Source organism: Clavelina lepadiformis, chromosome 2, assembly GCF_947623445.1.
Source record: "Clavelina lepadiformis chromosome 2, kaClaLepa1.1, whole genome shotgun sequence".
Lineage (NCBI taxonomy): Eukaryota > Metazoa > Chordata > Ascidiacea > Aplousobranchia > Clavelinidae > Clavelina > Clavelina lepadiformis.
Genome location: NC_135241.1, coordinates 17,365,989 through 17,385,127, shown reverse-complemented (window position 1 = coordinate 17,385,127; position 19,139 = coordinate 17,365,989). Strand labels below are relative to the sequence as shown.

At 36.6% G+C, this 19,139-nt stretch overlaps 1 protein-coding gene across 5 annotated transcripts in view; it reads left to right on the top strand.

Annotated features, from left to right (window-relative positions):
• The window catches only part of LOC143446732 (uncharacterized), a 41,929-nt gene that overhangs the window by 21,633 nt on the left and 1,157 nt on the right, over nucleotides 1-19,139 (top strand). For 3 of the 5 annotated variants that reach the window (XM_076946498.1, XM_076946497.1, XM_076946501.1), the window contains 42 exons: nucleotides 1,107-1,236; nucleotides 1,426-1,617; nucleotides 1,784-1,968; nucleotides 2,148-2,315; nucleotides 2,594-2,638; nucleotides 3,895-4,035; nucleotides 4,195-4,440; nucleotides 4,601-4,720; nucleotides 4,970-5,155; nucleotides 5,271-5,829; nucleotides 6,005-6,171; nucleotides 6,307-6,408; nucleotides 7,571-7,902; nucleotides 7,979-8,044; nucleotides 8,156-8,300; nucleotides 8,447-8,626; nucleotides 9,192-9,302; nucleotides 9,470-9,613; nucleotides 10,057-10,200; nucleotides 10,388-10,558; nucleotides 11,805-11,906; nucleotides 11,978-12,116; nucleotides 12,369-12,556; nucleotides 12,689-12,789; nucleotides 12,922-13,054; nucleotides 13,306-13,506; nucleotides 13,875-13,997; nucleotides 14,451-14,558; nucleotides 14,641-14,728; nucleotides 14,861-15,074; nucleotides 15,164-15,314; nucleotides 15,462-15,613; nucleotides 15,945-16,129; nucleotides 16,218-16,420; nucleotides 16,530-16,706; nucleotides 16,824-16,991; nucleotides 17,119-17,298; nucleotides 17,416-17,538; nucleotides 17,662-17,804; nucleotides 17,978-18,081; nucleotides 18,179-18,329; nucleotides 18,861-19,055. In XM_076946498.1, coding sequence (XP_076802613.1) covers nucleotides 1,107-1,236; nucleotides 1,426-1,617; nucleotides 1,784-1,968; nucleotides 2,148-2,315; nucleotides 2,594-2,638; nucleotides 3,895-4,035; nucleotides 4,195-4,440; nucleotides 4,601-4,720; nucleotides 4,970-5,155; nucleotides 5,271-5,829; nucleotides 6,005-6,171; nucleotides 6,307-6,408; nucleotides 7,571-7,902; nucleotides 7,979-8,044; nucleotides 8,156-8,300; nucleotides 8,447-8,626; nucleotides 9,192-9,302; nucleotides 9,470-9,613; nucleotides 10,057-10,200; nucleotides 10,388-10,558; nucleotides 11,805-11,906; nucleotides 11,978-12,116; nucleotides 12,369-12,556; nucleotides 12,689-12,789; nucleotides 12,922-13,054; nucleotides 13,306-13,506; nucleotides 13,875-13,997; nucleotides 14,451-14,558; nucleotides 14,641-14,728; nucleotides 14,861-15,074; nucleotides 15,164-15,314; nucleotides 15,462-15,613; nucleotides 15,945-16,129; nucleotides 16,218-16,420; nucleotides 16,530-16,706; nucleotides 16,824-16,991; nucleotides 17,119-17,298; nucleotides 17,416-17,538; nucleotides 17,662-17,804; nucleotides 17,978-18,081; nucleotides 18,179-18,329; nucleotides 18,861-19,055 — 6,863 coding nt within the window. The remainder of the gene's footprint in view (nucleotides 1-1,106; nucleotides 1,237-1,425; nucleotides 1,618-1,783; nucleotides 1,969-2,147; nucleotides 2,316-2,593; nucleotides 2,639-3,894; nucleotides 4,036-4,194; nucleotides 4,441-4,600; nucleotides 4,721-4,969; nucleotides 5,156-5,270; nucleotides 5,830-6,004; nucleotides 6,172-6,306; nucleotides 6,409-7,570; nucleotides 7,903-7,978; nucleotides 8,045-8,155; nucleotides 8,301-8,446; nucleotides 8,627-9,191; nucleotides 9,303-9,469; nucleotides 9,614-10,056; nucleotides 10,201-10,387; nucleotides 10,559-11,804; nucleotides 11,907-11,977; nucleotides 12,117-12,368; nucleotides 12,557-12,688; nucleotides 12,790-12,921; nucleotides 13,055-13,305; nucleotides 13,507-13,874; nucleotides 13,998-14,450; nucleotides 14,559-14,640; nucleotides 14,729-14,860; nucleotides 15,075-15,163; nucleotides 15,315-15,461; nucleotides 15,614-15,944; nucleotides 16,130-16,217; nucleotides 16,421-16,529; nucleotides 16,707-16,823; nucleotides 16,992-17,118; nucleotides 17,299-17,415; nucleotides 17,539-17,661; nucleotides 17,805-17,977; nucleotides 18,082-18,178; nucleotides 18,330-18,860; nucleotides 19,056-19,139) is intronic. The other 2 variants (XM_076946499.1, XM_076946500.1) reach the window with 2 other exon arrangements.

Below are 19,139 nucleotides of genomic sequence, written 5' to 3'. Positions count from 1 at the left end.
ATTGACACAAAATAATAATATTGACACAAAATGAGTGAAAAAAAGAGAAAGTATGACCAAAATTATCTGAAGTATGGCTTTATAGATACCATAGTGCACGGAAAAGTTGTACCGCAATGCGTGATATGCTCAGAAAAGCTAAGCAACGACGTTTTGAGACCAAGTCGTTTGCAGCGTCATCTTCATGAATATAAAGACAAAAACCTAGGAACAAACTTGGCTGTGAAGCCGACCTAAGATGTGCATTATCTTCTACAAAGCCTCGAATTAAACGTTTGGTTTCCCAAAAACAACTACATCCTTCACATTAATGAAAGTTAATTGAAAATAATTTGTTGTATTATTTAATGAGGTTTTTTATTTTGCAATGAGGTGGGGCGCGAAATATTTAGGTACCGTCAAGGGGGGCGTGTGCCAAAAAGTTTAAGAACCCCTGATATACAGCAATGCTACAACAACTTCATGAAGTTCATGAAGTGGCTCTTTGTAGATAAATTTTGAAAATAAAAGGTTTCTTATATCTTTGCTGTCTGCATTTTCAAATAATGGTAAATGTCAGTTTAACTGATATTTTCTATGCTCCTACTAGTAAGCATTTGCCTCAGGCTAAAAGTTATGTTTTGTTTGTTGTTGGTGCATCTTATTAAGTTAAAATCCTCATGTTTTGGCAGTTGATTTACCCTGAGGGTTATCGCATAATGTAGCTGTAACTTTTATTGTTTTATGGACTCTTACGTTTGGTGTCGGGCTATTTTAATAAATTTAGCTGATTTATGAGCAGCACTGCAAGAGTGCATTCTTGATAACTGAAGACAAAATCACTAACCTTTTTATTAGAGAAAATGAAATAAATAGTAAGGCCTTAATAAATGGATTGCACCAATAGTTACGAAATTAGGATTGCTTCAATTGACTCAGCCAAATGTTTAACTTGGCTTGTGAATGGAGAATGGATTGTTGACTTTTTACAGAAGGTCTGTTCAGATTTAAAATAAACCTGAAGGGATTTTAGCAAACCACTGCACCAAGCCTACAAAAATATTTAAAAGAATTTTTGGAACAAATATTAAAACTCCTGGCATGACTCAGCAATTGATTATTTTCAGTTAAACACTGCACAGCAAGCTCAGACAATTCTCGGTGATGAACTTGAAAAAGCGATAGAAGCTAAGCAAAAGGATGAAGATGTAACAAATGAAAAAGCTGAACTTCAGGAACAATTGCAGCATGCAGAAGGTTGCTAAGGCGTCCATAGTATCATGGGACAGTGATGTTTATTAAATATATGTTTTATGATTATGAAAGTGTTATTATCCGTCATTAAATTAATGTAAATGTATATCCAACTGCATAATGCTATGAAGAATATGGTCTACTATAACTGTTGCAGTTGCGTGTCACAGTAAATGCTTAAATATTTAACAGATCGAATCACTGAGCTAGAGGTTGCTATCTCTGAGCAAAATGAAGCTTTTTCAAAACTGACTGAAGCATCTGGAGATATTCAGGAAAAAGAGCATCAATTGCGAAAGGAACTTGTCAAACTGGAAGATGAAAGATCTCTCCTGAAGAAACAAAAAGAAGCCCTCAAGGATGGCAGAGATGAAACGGAATTAAGTAAAAATTATTCCAAGAATAAAATGAAAATTAAATGTCATAGAATAAATGGACCTGGATAGATTTTGTGCCATATACCCATAAATATTTCCATTCCTAAAGGTGTTTGACTCCTTTTTTGTTGAAGTGTATCATTGGTTATTGATGTTGGGACTTTTATCTAAAGATTTGCTGCGGGCAACAGAAGAGCTTGCCAATGAGAAGCAGATGTTGATAGAACGTCATGATGAAGAGAAATCTCGATTAGAGAATGCTGCTCATCATCTTGAAGATGCTGTGGAACAAGTTACCAGGGCAACAGAAGAAAAAGAAACTGCATATTTAGCTCAAATTGATGATCTCAATACTCAGGTTGGTATTGTGCCTTTTATAGAGGTGCAATTTGTTATCTGTTGCTATTTTAGCTTATCACTAGCATTGTTTTAACTAAGCATTTTGTGTAGATCTGTTGTTCCAAAATACAAAATTATTATGATATTTTTTGAACTATGTAACCTCAAACAATAATATGTTATTTTTATGGAATGAAGGTTGAAGCTTTGCGTAAGAGAACTGAATCAGGCAGTCGTTTCACTGCTCAGTTATCGATAGATCGTGAATTTGAGCGAGATCAGTTTGAGAAGGAAATGGAGGCCATGAGAAACGAAGTTGATCAAGCTCGAGATTCAGCAAGATCGGGATCGATGCTGGCTGATAAGGTATCGCATGATATGTTTGAAAACGTATTTTCCTGTCGGTTTAATGCTGCACATTTATATGGTGGATTGAGCTTGCTTTTCAAAATTTTTGTTTGTCTTTCTTTGTTTTGCTTTTCATTATATTTTTGTGAATTTTGTCTTGGTGCTGTAATTGTCTTGGAGTATGAGCATTGAACAAGTATGTTATGGCAAATGTCTACGTCACGCTACATTTAACTTTTGTTTTATATCGTATCATATTTAAACTCCTACCTAATACTTGCTTCTTGGTCCCACAGAGAAGAAGTTTAAGTCTTTCTGGCAATGATCCTAACCAGTTAAAGGTGGCTGTTGTAATGCATGACTTGCATGCTAGTAGTCAATGCATTTATTTAACTTACCATAATATCACTTCATTGCCTGTTGCATCATGTGATGACACACATTGGTACCATATTGCTTGAATCTAACTTGTATAAATCTATCTAACAAGACCACTAATAATAATAATAATAATAAGGAAGTGTTGAAAAGCTGGTGTTAGCACCTCTTGCAGTTGTGATTACTCACACTTACGCAGACTCTTTTGCTTATAACCAACACTTATTTTAAAATGATCTTACTTTGGCCAGATAATGTTGACAGAGTCCAAAATATGAGCAAAGTTATCATAATTTAGTTTCAAAGCCCAGGTAGGTTTTGCAACCAGGAAAAATTGCACTGCAGATTGTAAGTTGACCAGGCAAGATGAGCTTATCATCCAGACTACTCCCTGTCTCTAGGGGGGAGGTTGTATTAATTAAGTTAAAGTTGAGCATTGCTTCGTTGCAGTTAGCTTTGTTCAGCTGCTGCTTTTGACAGTTCATGCATTGATGTAATATATAAGTGACCAAATAGCAGATTATAATCAGATAAACTGTCTCATAAGCATTGAAAATGAATACTTCAATTCTTCTTAATTCTACTGAATTGATGTTAAATACAATAGATGTATGTTTAGCTTCATATAGAGAATACGTCACAAGTGGATCAGAATGTGCAAATGTTAGGAATGCTTTCAGCAACTACAGCAGCACATGCAGTTTGTTGGTTTGCTAGTAAGAACAAAAGTAAGGTGGAAAAAGATGAGGAAAATGTAAGTTTTACAATCTCTTAATTCAAAAGGACAATAGCATTTATTTAACTAGGAATAATAAATGTTTTTAAACACATGCATGTCGGTACGGTCTGACCATGATGCCACAACTGTTTTTTCTTCGCAAATTATATATTTTTCAGTTTGTATTGTTGTCACAGTATGTGACTATGTCAAAACATGAACACAAATCGATCATTCTTGTTGATCATTCATCATGTGTTTAATATTTTAATCATTTTTTACCAATTATTGTAATTGTAAAACTATTTTGTAATTGTTTTACGTTTGTAGTGTTACTAACTTGCTTTGAGCTAACAAACTTTTTTTTTTAAACGCTTTCGCATTTTAACTCAAACTCTACCATAATTCTGATGGAAACAAACTTTGGCCTAAGCAAACAATTAGCCTAAAGTTACTTCTACCAGTTTTGAAGATGCTATTTATTTATGAAACAAAACACAGGTGGCTTATTTGGAGGAAGATCTTGATCTTTCTCAGCAGCTTCGCGATGAAACTGTTGAAGAAGTGGAAAAATTGAAGAGGAAGATTGAGGAAAAAGAAGATACTATAAAACAACTGAGAGAACGTCTTTCTAGGGATGAGGTAAGTTAATGTGTTAAAGTTCATTTTATGTAACTTAGTTTCTATTTACCAATGCAATTATTTGCAATTACAAAATTTTTCCCTTCTCATGGACTGAAAAATTTTGCAAACCATGGTTGTGATTTGTAAATATGTTTTGCCAATCTTTGTCTTATTTAGCTGGAAACTGCAAAATCTCAAGCAGCGTCTTTACAACTGGAGTTGGAAGAATCCCAGAGACAACAGGAGGTACTCCAGCAGGAGCTGTACGCAAACATGCTTCGCATTTCTGCTCTTGAGGGTCAACTGGATCGTTATCGTCATGGCATTGATGAAGATATTGTTATTGCTCTTGAAAGAGCAGAAGCCGAGTTACGGAGACTTCAGGAAAAAGAAAAAGAAGAATTGGAAGCTAAAGATATGGAGGTAGGAGCTTTAAACGCATATTTGTGTTTAGTATTCATTTCATTTGTGTTAACCAAGTATCCTTGAAACTTAATGTGAAATTACTTTGGTTTTTGTGATTTTAAAACATTATTTTAACCAAGTTGTTTAGTTTTTGCCACATTTTAATGTTTTTGTCCAGATCGAAAACTTAGTAGAGCAGCAAAACAGTCTTCACACACAAATTCTTGAAAAGGAAGAGCTGATAGAAAAACTTCGGCAAAATATTGAGCAAATTGAATCTGAAAACAGCAAACTGAAGGTATTATTGTCGAGCCTATAAGTCACCAATTGCTGATAACTAGTGTATTTTCTGAAGAATATGTCTGGTCATGCAGATTTTTTTTTAAACTGTATTTTGAGAACTTAACAAGGATTTTTTAATGGCTGCTTACCTATCAGTAACTTTTGGCATTTTATGCAAACATTTTTCTTTACTTTCACTTTCAACAAATTTATTTGTATCCAGTTGTATTAATATTAAATTCATTATTTTGTATATTTTATGCAGAATCATGTGGATAACCTCCAACTAAAACCTAATGATTCTCACCTGGAAACCGCTCCAGTAACACAGTCAGAACAACTGGAAGCTTTATCTCATCGTTTACTAGATGAAAAGAATGCCGAAATTGATGAACTTCGTCAGCAGGTGATGCTTCTGAGGAGTGACGTTGGTGATGAAGATTCCTCGCAGGTAGTACTCGCATATATTAATCTGCCTGTCATAAGATAAGTCGAGATAAGGTTGAGAAATATCCCATATTTAGATATTATTTTGAGTAATCATAAACTCCAAAATCTTTATGAAGGGGTTGCTCTTATCTTTGCAAACTCGAGCGCGTGAGCTTGCTAAGGAGAATGAGGAACTCAAAGATCACCTTCGCATCACTGAAGAGCAACTTCAGGAAGCTCTTAGTAAAGTCGATAGCATGGTTCCTCCAGAAGTGGTGGAGGTTTCTAAAGATGAATCCCCATCAGATGCTGGTGACACTGGAATCCATGAAGTGGATCTCACAGTGCATGATTTGATACAGCAAGACAATAATCTCAAAATCCAGTCTCTAGAGGAGGAGAATGCAAACCTCCAAGAGCAATTGGATGTTTTGCGAAAACAAGCTGAAGATTTAATTGCGAAAATTGATGTTTTCAACATCCCAGCCAGCACCAAGGAGAAGATACGTGATTTGCAAGAGAGACTTGAAAAAGAAAAGGAAAATATTTCCTCATCTTCAAGTTCAAGTGATGATGAAGAGTCTTCTAATACACAATATAGCTTAAATGCATCCCTAACACTTACCCATAATAATAACATTGGTTCCGAAGTTATAGTTGATGGAAAATCTGTGAAAGGTTCCAACATAATAAGAGGTAAGTATAAATGTACCTCATGTAATATAACTCAGTTTGAAATATTATAGTACTATATATGTAATAAGTAGCGGATTTGCTGAATTTAATATTCAGTGTGGGATGGTGAATCTACTTCCAGTGTCTGGTTTAAATTGGCTTGGTCATTTCTTATCAATATAACATGATTATGTAGAAAAACTTGACGAAATCGAAGAAGAGCTTAAAACTCATGGAGCAGGTGTGCTCAGTCGTATACTTGAAGAGAAAGATGAACATGTTATGCAGCGTGATGCTGTCATTCATCGTCTTGAACATGATATCAGTGCCAACAAAGCACAAGTTGACACATTATTGAAGCAGGTACCACATTTTCAAAGTTTAATAGCTCAGTCTCTATCTCAAGTTAATAATCTCCTGACTTCTGTAACCTACAGTTACAAACTGTATTGGAGTTGCCCTTTGAGCAACAAGATGTAACCATTCTGTTTTTAATAGGTTGCCAAGTTAAAGCATGAGCTGCAAGAGCCGGATGTTCGAATCCGGATGCAAGGTGATGAGAAGGAAGACAAAAATGACAGCACAATTAAAGTTGAGAAGGTAAGCCCTCATCGAGTGAAAGAAATTAAAACAGAAGTGAAAAAGGTCCGGATTATAAGTGGCCAGTCTGTTGCTACCAAGACCGTCTGCAGAGTGCATTGTCGTAAAGTTGCAATTTACTTTTGATTGTTTTTGCATGTTGCTTCCAAGTTTGCTGCCAATACAATGCTTGCTATTTTATTAAATGACACTGATATTATGTATTTAAATAGTGCCAATAGCTGGGTTTTGTGCAAATTGGTTTGAGCATGCAAATTTTCAAATCGCTATTTTATGTTTGATATCACATTGTGGTTTAAAAGGTTTACCATTTGCCCAAAACTATCATAATTACACTACCATACGCAGTAATCTGCACTGTGAAATTCGTCCATTATTTTTTTTCTGTGTTGATGTTTGCAGTGATACTAACTGTCTTAGTTTGTATCTTTATGTCAGTGTGCTTGATGATGTGTTCGATATAAACCCGATATTAAATTTTATTTGATACGCCATCATTTGTATGTTGCTATGTTATTATTTATGTAGACGTGTAAAGTTACAGATTTTTAGATTTAATTAGAACTTAGGAGCATGTAGCACACCAGAAGTAGAATATGCAGAAATTTTTGTAGATTGATTTTCAAATCATAAGTAACGACCTTCAAATTTTTTGTTGTAAAATCTGATAAGTTGTAGCTCTCTGCTGGTATCATACGGTTGTTGTGTGTGTGTGTGTGGTGCAGCTATTTAAACCTGCCCTGGGGCGTCAATTTTTACGGGCTTTAAGTTATCATTGAGTCTTTGTAGCAATCGATTAGACTTTTTTTGCATATTTGCTCATTACTTTTAGTATTTAACAAAAGCTATTTTAGTTATTGCTGTAAAATATCTTGCTATTTCCTGCTTTTTTCAAGCAATTTTAATGTTTTTTGTTCACCAAAAATGCCTTAATAATGAGAACACAAATAGTAGTTAATTTTTTCATTTCCCAGCTTTGCAGTTTTGATTTAATTGGCACCATTTTCCACATTCAGCAGACTTGCATCTTATGTTTTTAATTACCAAGATATCAGTGGAACATTATCTAAACAATTTTTCAAATTTTGTTGACTTGATCTTTGGTTTACACTATAGCGCAGTAGCAAGTTAAAATTATTGTGCAATTTGTTTATAATTCCAGGATGCTGAATGCATAAACTTGGGTGAGAAAGAAGAAAGGTTTTCTGTTTGTAGCAAAGAAGAGGAGGAAGTTGACACAAGTTCTCACACAGAACAGGACGGAAATACTGCAACTGAAGAAAGCAATGCCTCAATAGATGCTTCTGAAAAGGCATCATCACTTGATTCCTCATCAGTTTCATCCATGTCTGATCATCCTGATGCTCCTGAGAAGTCATTTACTGAGGAACACGGTGATGATCAGACAACTGATGTGGAGGAGCTGAAATTTTTACTTGATGCAAAAGAGAAGGAAATCAGTGATCGAGATCATCTAATTGAACAGAAAGAAAAGTAAGAATTGTAATATTGTTTTTCTTGAGTCTGAAAACTGCATCTACACCAGACAACATATCCTGTTCAATTGCAGTGAGCTGAAGCACTTACAAGAAGTTAATGAAGCTAACGTAGCGATGGAGTCCACGTTGAAGGAAAGGTTAGCAGATATTAATTGACAAAGACCTCCTTTAATGAATACTTAATGCTTTTGTCAATATTTGTCAATATCGGTATGCACATGTTAACTACATGAACATATGCAATTTAGATGTGATGAGATCAAAAATGAATTTGAAGAATACAAATTTGCTCATCCAGATGATGTTTTTGAGCATCCTTCTGTGCAGGAGGAGGTGAACAGAATTAAGGAAGAGTTAGAAGTTGCCACTAGCCAAGCTGCTGCTGCTCGTGAAGTAAAAATCTTTCAGCGTTTTCATTTTTGATTTTTATTGTATATTTGTTTTTTGATCAGTTCAAAGCTCCCTTGATACAATGTGTGTTAGAAATTAGAGGGCCAAGGATATTAGAGTTGAGTTGCTAAGTATGTCAAATTTTGCAGGACTGCAGTCGCATGTCAAAGCAGTTGGACGATATTCAACGAGAATGTGCCTCATTGCTTGATGATAATCACAAACTTGAACAAGAGCGGAAAGGTTTCGAAGATAAAATCCAAAACAGTTTGGCCAAGGTTGAGAAACTTGAATTTGGTGTCGAAGAAAAAGATGCCAAACTTAAAGAGGTAATCTTGGGAAATATAAATTGGTTTGACATGATTTAAGGCCTTGTATATGCTTGTAAAAATGCCTAATTTCTTTGTTTATTTTATTAGTGAAGTGAAATTACTAAAATTGTAATTAACCAAAAAATCCCAAATGGGGTTCCCTGAAATTTTGTATGTCACTTTAATATGCCTTAGGCTAATATTTAATAAAATCCTAAAAAAATCACATAACTTCTGCAATAGAATGTTAAAGTCAAGACTGCAATTTTGGGCCAAAAAAGTCAAATTTCATCAATTTTCACCTACAATTTAGGCTAACCTCAGCATGCGGACCTGAAAGTCTTTAACGCTCCTTTTTCCAGGGTAATTCCCACACTGAAAAACAACACCTGTCATGCTGGCCTCTGATTGGCCAATGGTCAATTTAACCATCACGTAGAAGTCCAACAAAATCATAGTCATCGCAAAATTTCAGCATAAACACTCCTTAAAGCCTCGATCATACTAACATAACATAGTTACTATTTTATTAGTATGAGTTAACAAATATACGGATCACCCTCATGTTATTTACTTGTGACAGGTCCAGGAAAAAACTGCTCTCCTAGAAAGTCAAGTGCAAGAGGCAACAGATGCTTTGCACAGTGTTCAAGTTGTGGCAGAAGAAACCGCAAACGCAAGAAACATGCTACAAGTGATTTGTTTCTCCAGTTTATTACTTGACTAATGGTTGGCTTATTTTAAGCGATCGATCAACTTTTCCAGTCTATTTTAAATCACATTTGTCTTGTATAGCGCAGCCCACTGTAAATCTTACATCATTTCAGTTATCATCATAATCCTACAACAAAATTTTCATAGGTGGAGTTGAACAGAGTGACAGGCGAGTTAGAAAGCACTAGAGTGCAACTCCAACATGAAATGGATGGACAATTACCAGATTCACTTACTGTGCCATCCGATGGCAGTGGAGAAACCTTGATGCAGAAAGAACACACAGAAGAGGTACTGGGACACATAAATATCCTTACAGCTCACAGAGACATGTTATTTATGTAGAAGAACTTTATTTGAGTATTGATTATGTATTGAAAGTGCCAGCTTGTTCAGTTTTTCCAATAACCACTTAAACCACATAAGTATGCTTAATGTGTCAGTAGCAATTGTTGTTTTGCTATTTACAGTGTAATTTACTGGTTACATTGTATACAGCAGATAAACCTCTACATGAATTTGTTACTGTTCTAATTCTTAAATTGTAATAGCTGATTATAGTGAATCTGTTGTTGGGTTTTGCTTTGTTTGATATATTTTCTGGAATCATGAGGAATCGTTGGATTAGTATTTTCGGATAAAGTAGTTGCAGATTTTACAGGAAACTTGAAATTCTTGAATCGTTATTAAAAGGAAGTTATCAGGTCTAAGAAACTTTTTTATTTCTTCATCAGATTCTTTCTTTTCATCCTCATCATGAAGAGGAAAGTGTGGAGGTTGCTAGGCTTATTGAGGAAAATGAGACTTTGAGAGAAGAAATAAATAATCTCACTTTCAAAACTGAAGAACTGGAGATGGAAATTGAAACCATGAAACAGGTTCAATATTAATTTCTAAAAAGTTATTCTTTCTGAAAAACAATCCATTGTAATGTGAAAAACGGGTACAAAATAACACTGATCCAGTTGTTCGCACTGATGTAGTAAAGTAATTTACCAAAAATTATGGAAAAGTTATGCATTTATGAGTTCTGCATTCGTACTTCTAATGTTATCTTAAACCTAGGCCCATACTGATGAATGCAATAATTTGAGCTTACAACATGAACGTGAAGTTGGTGAACTTGAAAAGCAACTCAAACTTGATTTATCACAACTAGAAGCAAGTTTTCAGGCCTCACCGGTCGAACCTGTGATTGCTGTTGAAGTTTTACAACAGTCCACTGATATGCAGCCGGTAACTACTTAAATTACGTCACTTTTGTAATTGAACTATTTTCCCAGTTAGTCTGCAGAATACGGTTGCACCTGCATTTTATAAAAAGTCTAAACATGAAACCAATTTCTTCGTGTGATTTAAGCAACCGCTTTACGTTAAAGACACTGTGGTAACTAAGCGTGTTCTTGTTAAAGTTATTTGTTATTAATTATTGCTTGATCGATTGTACGTTAGTCTGACTCCATTGATAAGGGCGTTTATTAACCACTTATAGACTAGTTAAGCATCACAGTACCAAAACTAAACTATCAATGTTTTCAATATTGACATATTATTAATTTATTATTGATCCACAACGAAACGATTACTGGTTTCAGAACACAGAATAGAGGTAGACTGTTGTTACAAGACTGAACAATCGAAAACTAGCGCGTTGTGCGCTGTAGTAGGAAACTCACTTTCAGAGGAAAGAATCAAATGGAACCCATTCCATCCTTTAACTACATGAAAATTAATGTCAATTATCTAGTGTATAACTGCATTGCTAATAACAAAATACAAGGCTTCCAATTCATTTTAATCGTTTCAACTTGTTAAATTAGCAAATTTACCCTTGAATAGATGAAATTTACTCTCGATTAAGGTCTCCTGTTTCAAAGCAATTCAAAATTCCACTGACCGGGAGAACTAAGTTAGTGTTTCAATGTCTCCCGTTATTCGGTTAATGAGACACTAAGACTTCCGAAGGGTAAACGAACGTATTAAAAGGTATTCATGCCCCTGTAAGTTGCTTGTAACGCGAATGCAATTAATTATTTAGATTCTATGTTAATTATTTCGCATATTTGTTACCGTTAACTGGCTAGATAACTAACTATAAAATGAATTTTCATAATTCATGCGTTGTACAATTACAGTGCTTTTTCGTGTTGCGTTTTCTGCTCTCTTATCTGCTCTCTTTTGCTATCTCGTTTTACCCGTTTTGCTCCTTTATTTGTTCTCTTTAAACTCTTGTGGTAGGTTTTCTGCTCTGGTGCTTATCTCGTTAAGCATTTTGTTTTCCGCCTTTTCTTTGGTTACTGTCTTCTATTATTATCACGGCGTGATGTCTACGTGCGGTTTTCAAGAACTTTAGTTCGCTCGTTTTCATGAGAGAACGTTCATATATATGAGAATGCACATGATTTTTAAAAACCCGATCTGTTGGAATTTAGCAACTTATTTCGGCAACTAAGTTTCACCTCACGCAACTCATGTTTTGAAGGTTCGTCTGCCATCAACAGATAGTAAATCGTCAAATGAAGAACTTGAGGAGAAGATGGAGGAGGTGAAAAAAGAACATCAAATAAAGATGGAGGAAATGCAGGTTGAAATGAGATTGTTTGCTTGTTTTCCTTACAATGAGGCCAAGTTATTAATTTTACAACTATCTTCCAGAAAAAGTACACTCTTGAATTGGAGGAAGCAGTTGCGAAGGCTGTGAAACAGCAGGAGCAATTGGACGAGGAGAAATTGCTTCGACTTCAAGAGAAACATCGCAAGGAGATGTCAGAAATTCTCTCTGAATCTATCAATGGTATGCCTTGCCTTTCAATCATGTTAGCACAAATTATTAAAAGATCTCGGATTAAAATTGTTGTCGGTTAAACTTTTATAATTTTATATTGCACAGTAGCTTGATTCAATACGACTCTTCATAAGACATCAAACATGCTGAATACTGCATCAATTAGAAAATTACAACCATTATAAATGTTATTGTACATGTTCTGTTTTACCAATTTTCTTGGATAAGTAACAATAATCCTAAACTTGTATGTTGATATAGGTGACGGTGAACTGGCCCATCAATTAACTGCTGAACTTGATCATGCTGATAAACTAGACAAGAACTTAATCGAACAGCTGACTGCTGCCACCCAGGCACCTGAAAATGCTCCTGTTGTGGTAGAAGACTTGTCCAGTTCACTGTCCAGTTCCCCAACTAAAGAAGCTGAAATTTCCTCTCGTCTGCAGGTAGCTTGTCATGGAAAAATATGAATTTATAAAAAATACGTTCTGTGTGTTAAGCTTGTCTAAACACATTGTGGTGACTAAATTAGCATTTATTGTACGGTTCTCTCTTATATATTCCATCTATGTTTACAGCATTTATTATCCCGACTGCATAATGAAGGTGTTCAGGTTTTATCCTTGTCAGAACTCCAGTTCCTCAAAGAACATCAAGATAGTTCGTCTGTGGATACAAAGTATGCACTAAGTGTAAATGAGCATTTTATAGAGACCTCACACGAGTACTACTTTGTCATAAATTAACTCTCGATTAATCGTCGTACCGGCAGTAATATACAGCTACAATAAGTTTTCTGTAACTTTGTTAGTGGAGAGTCGGACTTGAAAGACTATGTTGATGTCGATGGTTTAAAAAGGGCGTGGGAAAGCGAAAAACTGGCTCTACTTGATGCCATCCAAGCTCTAAAAGAATTACTTACCCAAACCGCTTCTGAAGCAGCTGTAAGTTAAGTGTTTTTATTATTTAGCTTTTATTCGTATGCATCATCGGCAATAAAGACAGTTGTGACTATTGTTTCATCGTAACGCTTAGCTAAATAAAAACGGAAAAGAAAGAGCTGTATAAAAAACACAAGTTTTAACAACTTTTTTCACATTAATGTTTTATTTTAGTACAATAATTTGATTATAACTCACCGGATGCAAATACCAAGTTTCACCCATGTTTAGTAAATCTTTCTTTCGTGTTTAAGCAATCTTCTGAAGATGACGAAAGCCTGAAGTGGCGGGGAGACTTGCTACGTGCTGTTGCTGATTTGTTTGAACGTGAAAGACGGGCGCTATTGGCTGAACTGCAAGCTAGTGTCATCGAAGCTCGTGCAGAGGCAGAAAAGAAAAGTGAACTTGGAGCTGCATCTCGCTTAGAAGCGCTGGAAAGAAAAATTCGTAGTCAGGTTAGCTTGGTTCAATGTTTTTTCTCGCGCATGTCTTATAATACCCTCAAACACAAACTGAATTATCTTGACAACGTTTAGTGATTTAGTTGTGTATCTCTATAGTTCCCTATGCGCTTGTACCAAGATTATTGTCTGTTTTTACAGCTTTGCTGTAGTTTATGAGAGTCTCATTGGTACTGTCGAACTTTTGTAGTGATTTTTTTTTGGCGTAAGAAGATTGCTTTTGTTGTAAAATAAGTCATGTATAGTTTCATTTAACCTGGCACATCACGCTGTGTTGTTCTGCTGTGAGTGCTGAATTTTTTCTGCTGCTTACATAACAATCCGCATGAATCACACATTATGTATAATGTCCGGGGTTTTAGCAAAACTACACCCAGACGTCATTGTGCACTCGAGTGTGGGATCTTGCCTTCACTTCAGAATTGTTGCGATTACGTCACGAGATCAGACGTCTGATGTCATTCGTTACGAGCACATCATTCAGGGTTAGGCGATCGTGTCGCGCATGACCTATTTATGCATGATGTCACTTAACACAAGTGTTTTACGTCCTTAAAAATGACAAGTTTCAACGTTTTACCAGCTAATGCTGATTGAATTATTATCCGCAAACCATCTTTGTATCATTATGTAATGTGCCGCAACATTCTTTCTTCAATGTTAACAATTTTATGTTGAAATGCTGATATGTTTTCCATGCTTACTATCTTACTCATTCTCTTTATGTTGTTATTTTTCTTTTGTTCATAAATATGCGGAAATTGCAATCATGCAAATTCTTCAGATGTATTCAGTGAACAAGCCTGTCTTATACTTTTGCATGCCGTTAACATGGATGAAATAATAAATGCAAGTTGACTCCAACTAATGGCGAATGACAGTCAACAAACAACGAAAACCAATCTAAATTTTTTTATCAATTTGCAATTTATTCACAGGATGTAACACAACGAAGTGAACTTGAACGCCTCCTGACAGCAGATCGTGATCAGCTCGTTCAAGACGTCAAGCAACTAAGAGCAGAAAGAAAAGAGAAATTAGACCAGGTTGGAAAGCTTGAGTATGCCATGCTTCATGATTGTCTCTGTGAGATAGTTTATTTTATCTTCGTTTTTCTTTGACTTTCAGGCTTATGATCGAATAAAGCAACTGCAAGAGCAACACAAGATGGCAGAAGAGCTCAGTCGTCAGACTTTGAACTCACTGCAAAGTCAACGTGAGTGTTTTCTTTAAATGCATATTTTAAATAAGACAATATTTATGAATTATGTGGAATGTATATACAGAAAATGCAATGTTTATGTTTGGTCTTTTATGCATTGCTTAGTAAAACTTCTGTACCTTGCAGTTGAGTGCTTGAAGTCTAAGGTTCAACAGGAGGAGGCAATCACAGATGATCTTCGTACATCACTTGAAAGCGAGAAACAGAGATCACAAAATCTTGTTCCTGCTCTTCAGCGAGAACGGGAGCGTACCCTGGAGTTGTCATCTGAAATGGCAGCATTAAGCCAGGAGACTAGTAATGCAAACAAGAATTCTCATGAGCAAATTGATAAATTGAGGTATCTACAACATAGCGATGAGCACACGATATTGATGCTAATTACTTCTGTAAGATCTGCTTTGTTTATAACTATTTCTTCTTTCTTAGGTCACAGTTGGATGCAGCCAATGGAGAGTTGACTTTTGCTGAGGAAAAAATGAAGCACCTTGAAGAAGAGAAGATAAAAGATGAAGAAGATAGAAAAGATGAGACAGAGAGGATGGAGAGGCTGAGAGCGCATAACCAGAAGACTATCACAGTTAGCATTATAAAAATAATTTAAAGTATTGCAACCGACGAAGCACTTTTCGACACACCTTAACTGTTTATTTGTGGAAACACAACTAAGAAAACTAACGAGTGTGGTTAGTATGATTTAACTAACCAATCTTCAATTAAAATTTAGGAGTTGCAGGAGGCACTCGGTGTTGAAGAGAAACGTCGTCAGGAAGCGGTGAGCGCAGTTGAAACAGAACGTCGTAATGTCACTCAACTTCATCAAGAGCTGGCTTCTGAAAGAGCAGCATCGTATAATGAAGTGGTTCAACTTAAAAACAAGTAAGTATACTTCATTTTTAAGGTACAGTCTTACTTTGCAATGCTAAGTGACTAAGATACTTGAATACAAATTTAAAACAAGCACTCTTTCTTTGGTGATATAATGCTACCACTTTTTACTTGCAAATAGCGACTTTTGGGATGAGTAAGTAGAATGACAGATGCTGTAAATAGAGTGTTTAGCTAAATGTTTTGTCTTTTGCCGTTTTATATGGTTTGTCTTTGTCAACTTGATTGTTTGTAGTGACTACCTGGCAAATTATATCATATTGAGAAATTAACATTGTTGCGTACATATGAGTTTTCACATTTAATGAAACTGCTTAACTAGGTGCGAAGATTTGACAGCTGCTGTGCAGGCTGAGCAGGGAAGATGTTTGGAACTTCGTGCTGCTTTGGAACAGGAGGTCACCCATGCTCGTCATGCAAGGGAAGAGCTGGAGAATCAACGCAAGATGTCTGCAGAGGCTAGGGAGCACGATCGTGCCACAGTTGCGGATCTTCAAACTATTCTGGGTGAGGGCTGTTGACCAGTGCCCAGTGGTCATTCTTTTTAGCAATTTACAAACTTTACCAGCTTAATAGGATACCGAAATATTTGCAGAGGACGCCAAACGAGAAACAGAACGTATCCAGAATAGAGTGGAGGTTGCGGAGCAGGAAAGAGAAGACGCAATTAATCGTGCAGAAGACGAACAGGCTACACTAAACAAGAAGCTCCAGAAAGAGAAAGTGGCACATGATGAAGCAATAACCAGAGAGAGAAAAGCAAGAACGGACCTTCAATCTGTTTTGGAAGCAGAACGGGTATAACGTTTTTAATCAAACGACCATTTTTTGACTGCAGACAAATTTTTTGGTTTGCCTTTTTAACTTTTCAACTTGCTGTGATTTTACATTACTGACTTTTTTACAGCTTCGCAACCAGGAGGTGCACCAGAATATCCAAGATCTTGAAAACAAACACAGGGAGCTTTTAAAGGAGAGGGAAAGGATGTCTACACCTCCGGATGTTCAAGACGCTCTTCTCACTAATAGAAGGCAGTTGGAGTCGCTCCGACAAAGACTACAGTTAGAAGCATCAAAATTACAAGTAATTCTACTTTTTCAGAATCGAATGCAAGCAGGACAACGATCATTAGTCAGCTAAAACTGGTTTAAACTTTTTAACAATGTTGCAATGACTTCGAACATTAATTCATTTGCACAGAACATGACTGACCGAACACCACATCGTCCATCACCGAGGGATCAAATTTCTCCATTTAACTCTCTGCTGTCAACCGACGGTGAACGTATCGAGTCTTTGAAGCGCTCCTTACAAGACATGCAGGGAGAGTTAAAGGATTTGTACTCCAATATATCGCTCCCGGAAAGGGTATCTAGCTTATTTTCATTTTTTTTGCGTGCCGTTTGTATTTACGTTTCTGTATCATGCTTGATTTCGTATACAAAATAAACATGTAGTGCTTGACTTATAGTCATAACAGTCATATACTTTTCAGGGAAGCCTTCATTCTAGTGTTCGTCCTATTGAATTTAACGATAAACTCCTCCAGCAAAACGCGGAGTTGTCTGAATATGCAGCAGATGCAGCTAAGGAAGTCAGAGAGTTAAAAGATGAAGTGGCCGCTCTTAAAAGAGATAAAAAATTAAAGTGTGACGATGGATCGACAGCAGAAGCGGTAAAACCGGCTTTAAAATCTGATAGATATGTTGCAAATATTGTTGCTGTTAACGGAGCTACGTACACATAACGCACGTAACTTACCCAGGAAAAACTGTTATATTCTTTCACTCAGAGCCAACAAAAGATGGCTGCAAAAATGCACAAGATCTACACCCGCTATCTGCGAGCAGAAAGTTTCAAGAAGTCTCTCATTTACCAAAAGAAATATCTCTTGCTTCTGCTCGGTGGTTTCCAGGTAAAGTTAATACCACAAAATTTTCTTTGATCAAGTTACCTGCCATCAAGTTTAAATCCATTTCGTCGTGTATTTTGTTGAAATGTTCAAATTACTTACTGCATTTCTGCAACACCTTTTCAGGATTGTGAAGAAGCAACGTTGGCTTTGATTGCTCGCATGGGAGCATACCCGAGCAATGACGCGCTGCGCGGAACAGTAACGAATAGATCGGTAGCTTTCACTCGGTTCCGAAGCGCTGTGAGGGTGGTCATTGCTGTTTGCAGGTCAGCCTTAGTCCAACTTTGGTAACAGCGGCGTTTGCTGTTACGTCATTTCCAGTTGCGTCGATACCATCAAGCATATGTCGCCATATCATCGAAATGTGTCTCAGCGAGGATATTATCGGTAGAAAACTTTACAAAATGATGACCTTTTCACACATATCTTGTTTGATTAGGCTCAAGTTTTTGGTCCGCAAGTGGAAGCGTGCCAACCATACGGTGTCAGCAGCTATACAAAGTAAACACGGTCCACCAGCACAACCCTCAACTTCTGCCAATGGTAAACTTTCTTCAAATTTTTAAGCTCATTTTTTAGCGAAGTGGTGACAAATGCTAGAAGATTCAATGTTTTCATGTCACCGCTTATTTAATTTCAGGTGTAAACTCCGGCCGTCGTACAGAGTCTCTGTCCCCTTACCCGCATTCCATATCCCGTACCCCGTCACCCCATATCAACGATTCTATTACCCACCGCCCGGGTTCATCACGTGGCCATGATCATCACCTCGTCAGTTACTACCACAACAGGTGAAGCATAGCGTTGTTATGAGAATTAAATCAACTGAGTTAATTTCGATCTGAATAGTGTAGTTGCAAGTTGTCACTGCGCTTAAGAGGCTTCGGTGGTTCGTTCTTTCAAGAAAATATGTCACGACTTCAGCTACAAGTCACTTTAGAACCGGTTTTGCATACGGCCTTAAGCTCTATGAACTATTTAGCGGTGAAACGGACCAGAACGACAGTGGTTATCTTTCGAGCTATGATAAAATTCAGCCATTTTTACCCGTTAACTTTAAAACGAACGCCTTTCTGACCACTAAGGTGAAACGATTCGTATTGACCATCAGAAAGTTTGAGTTCTAGACCGGAGTTAAAGAGTTCTGCATAGACCTTGGACCGGCCTCAACATGCTGTTGCTGGTGCTGACTGGATTTAAATCGTTTTCTTATGAGGGAAAAGGACAATCTTCGGGCTTGCCGACTGCTCTTTATTTATGCTACATTCTTCCGTATATCAGTAGTCTCGACATTTGAATAAAATGTTTTCATATCTGCGCAGATATTCCGGTGAGCCTCCGTCACACGACACATCATCAGATCGCTATAAAGCCTCTACCTCCCCATATACGTCGGCTGTTCCGCGCTCTACTGGATATCGGGGCGCCTACGACCGCGATTATTCTTTTGGTTCGGTGAACGGAGAAATTCAACGTTACTCGCCGACTGCATCGACTTCATACTCCGCCATGGACCGGTATGTTTCTTGATGTAATAAATATTCACCCTTTCGGTCAAAATTACCAACAAAACTGTAAAAAGACTGCTTTTTAACGGCATG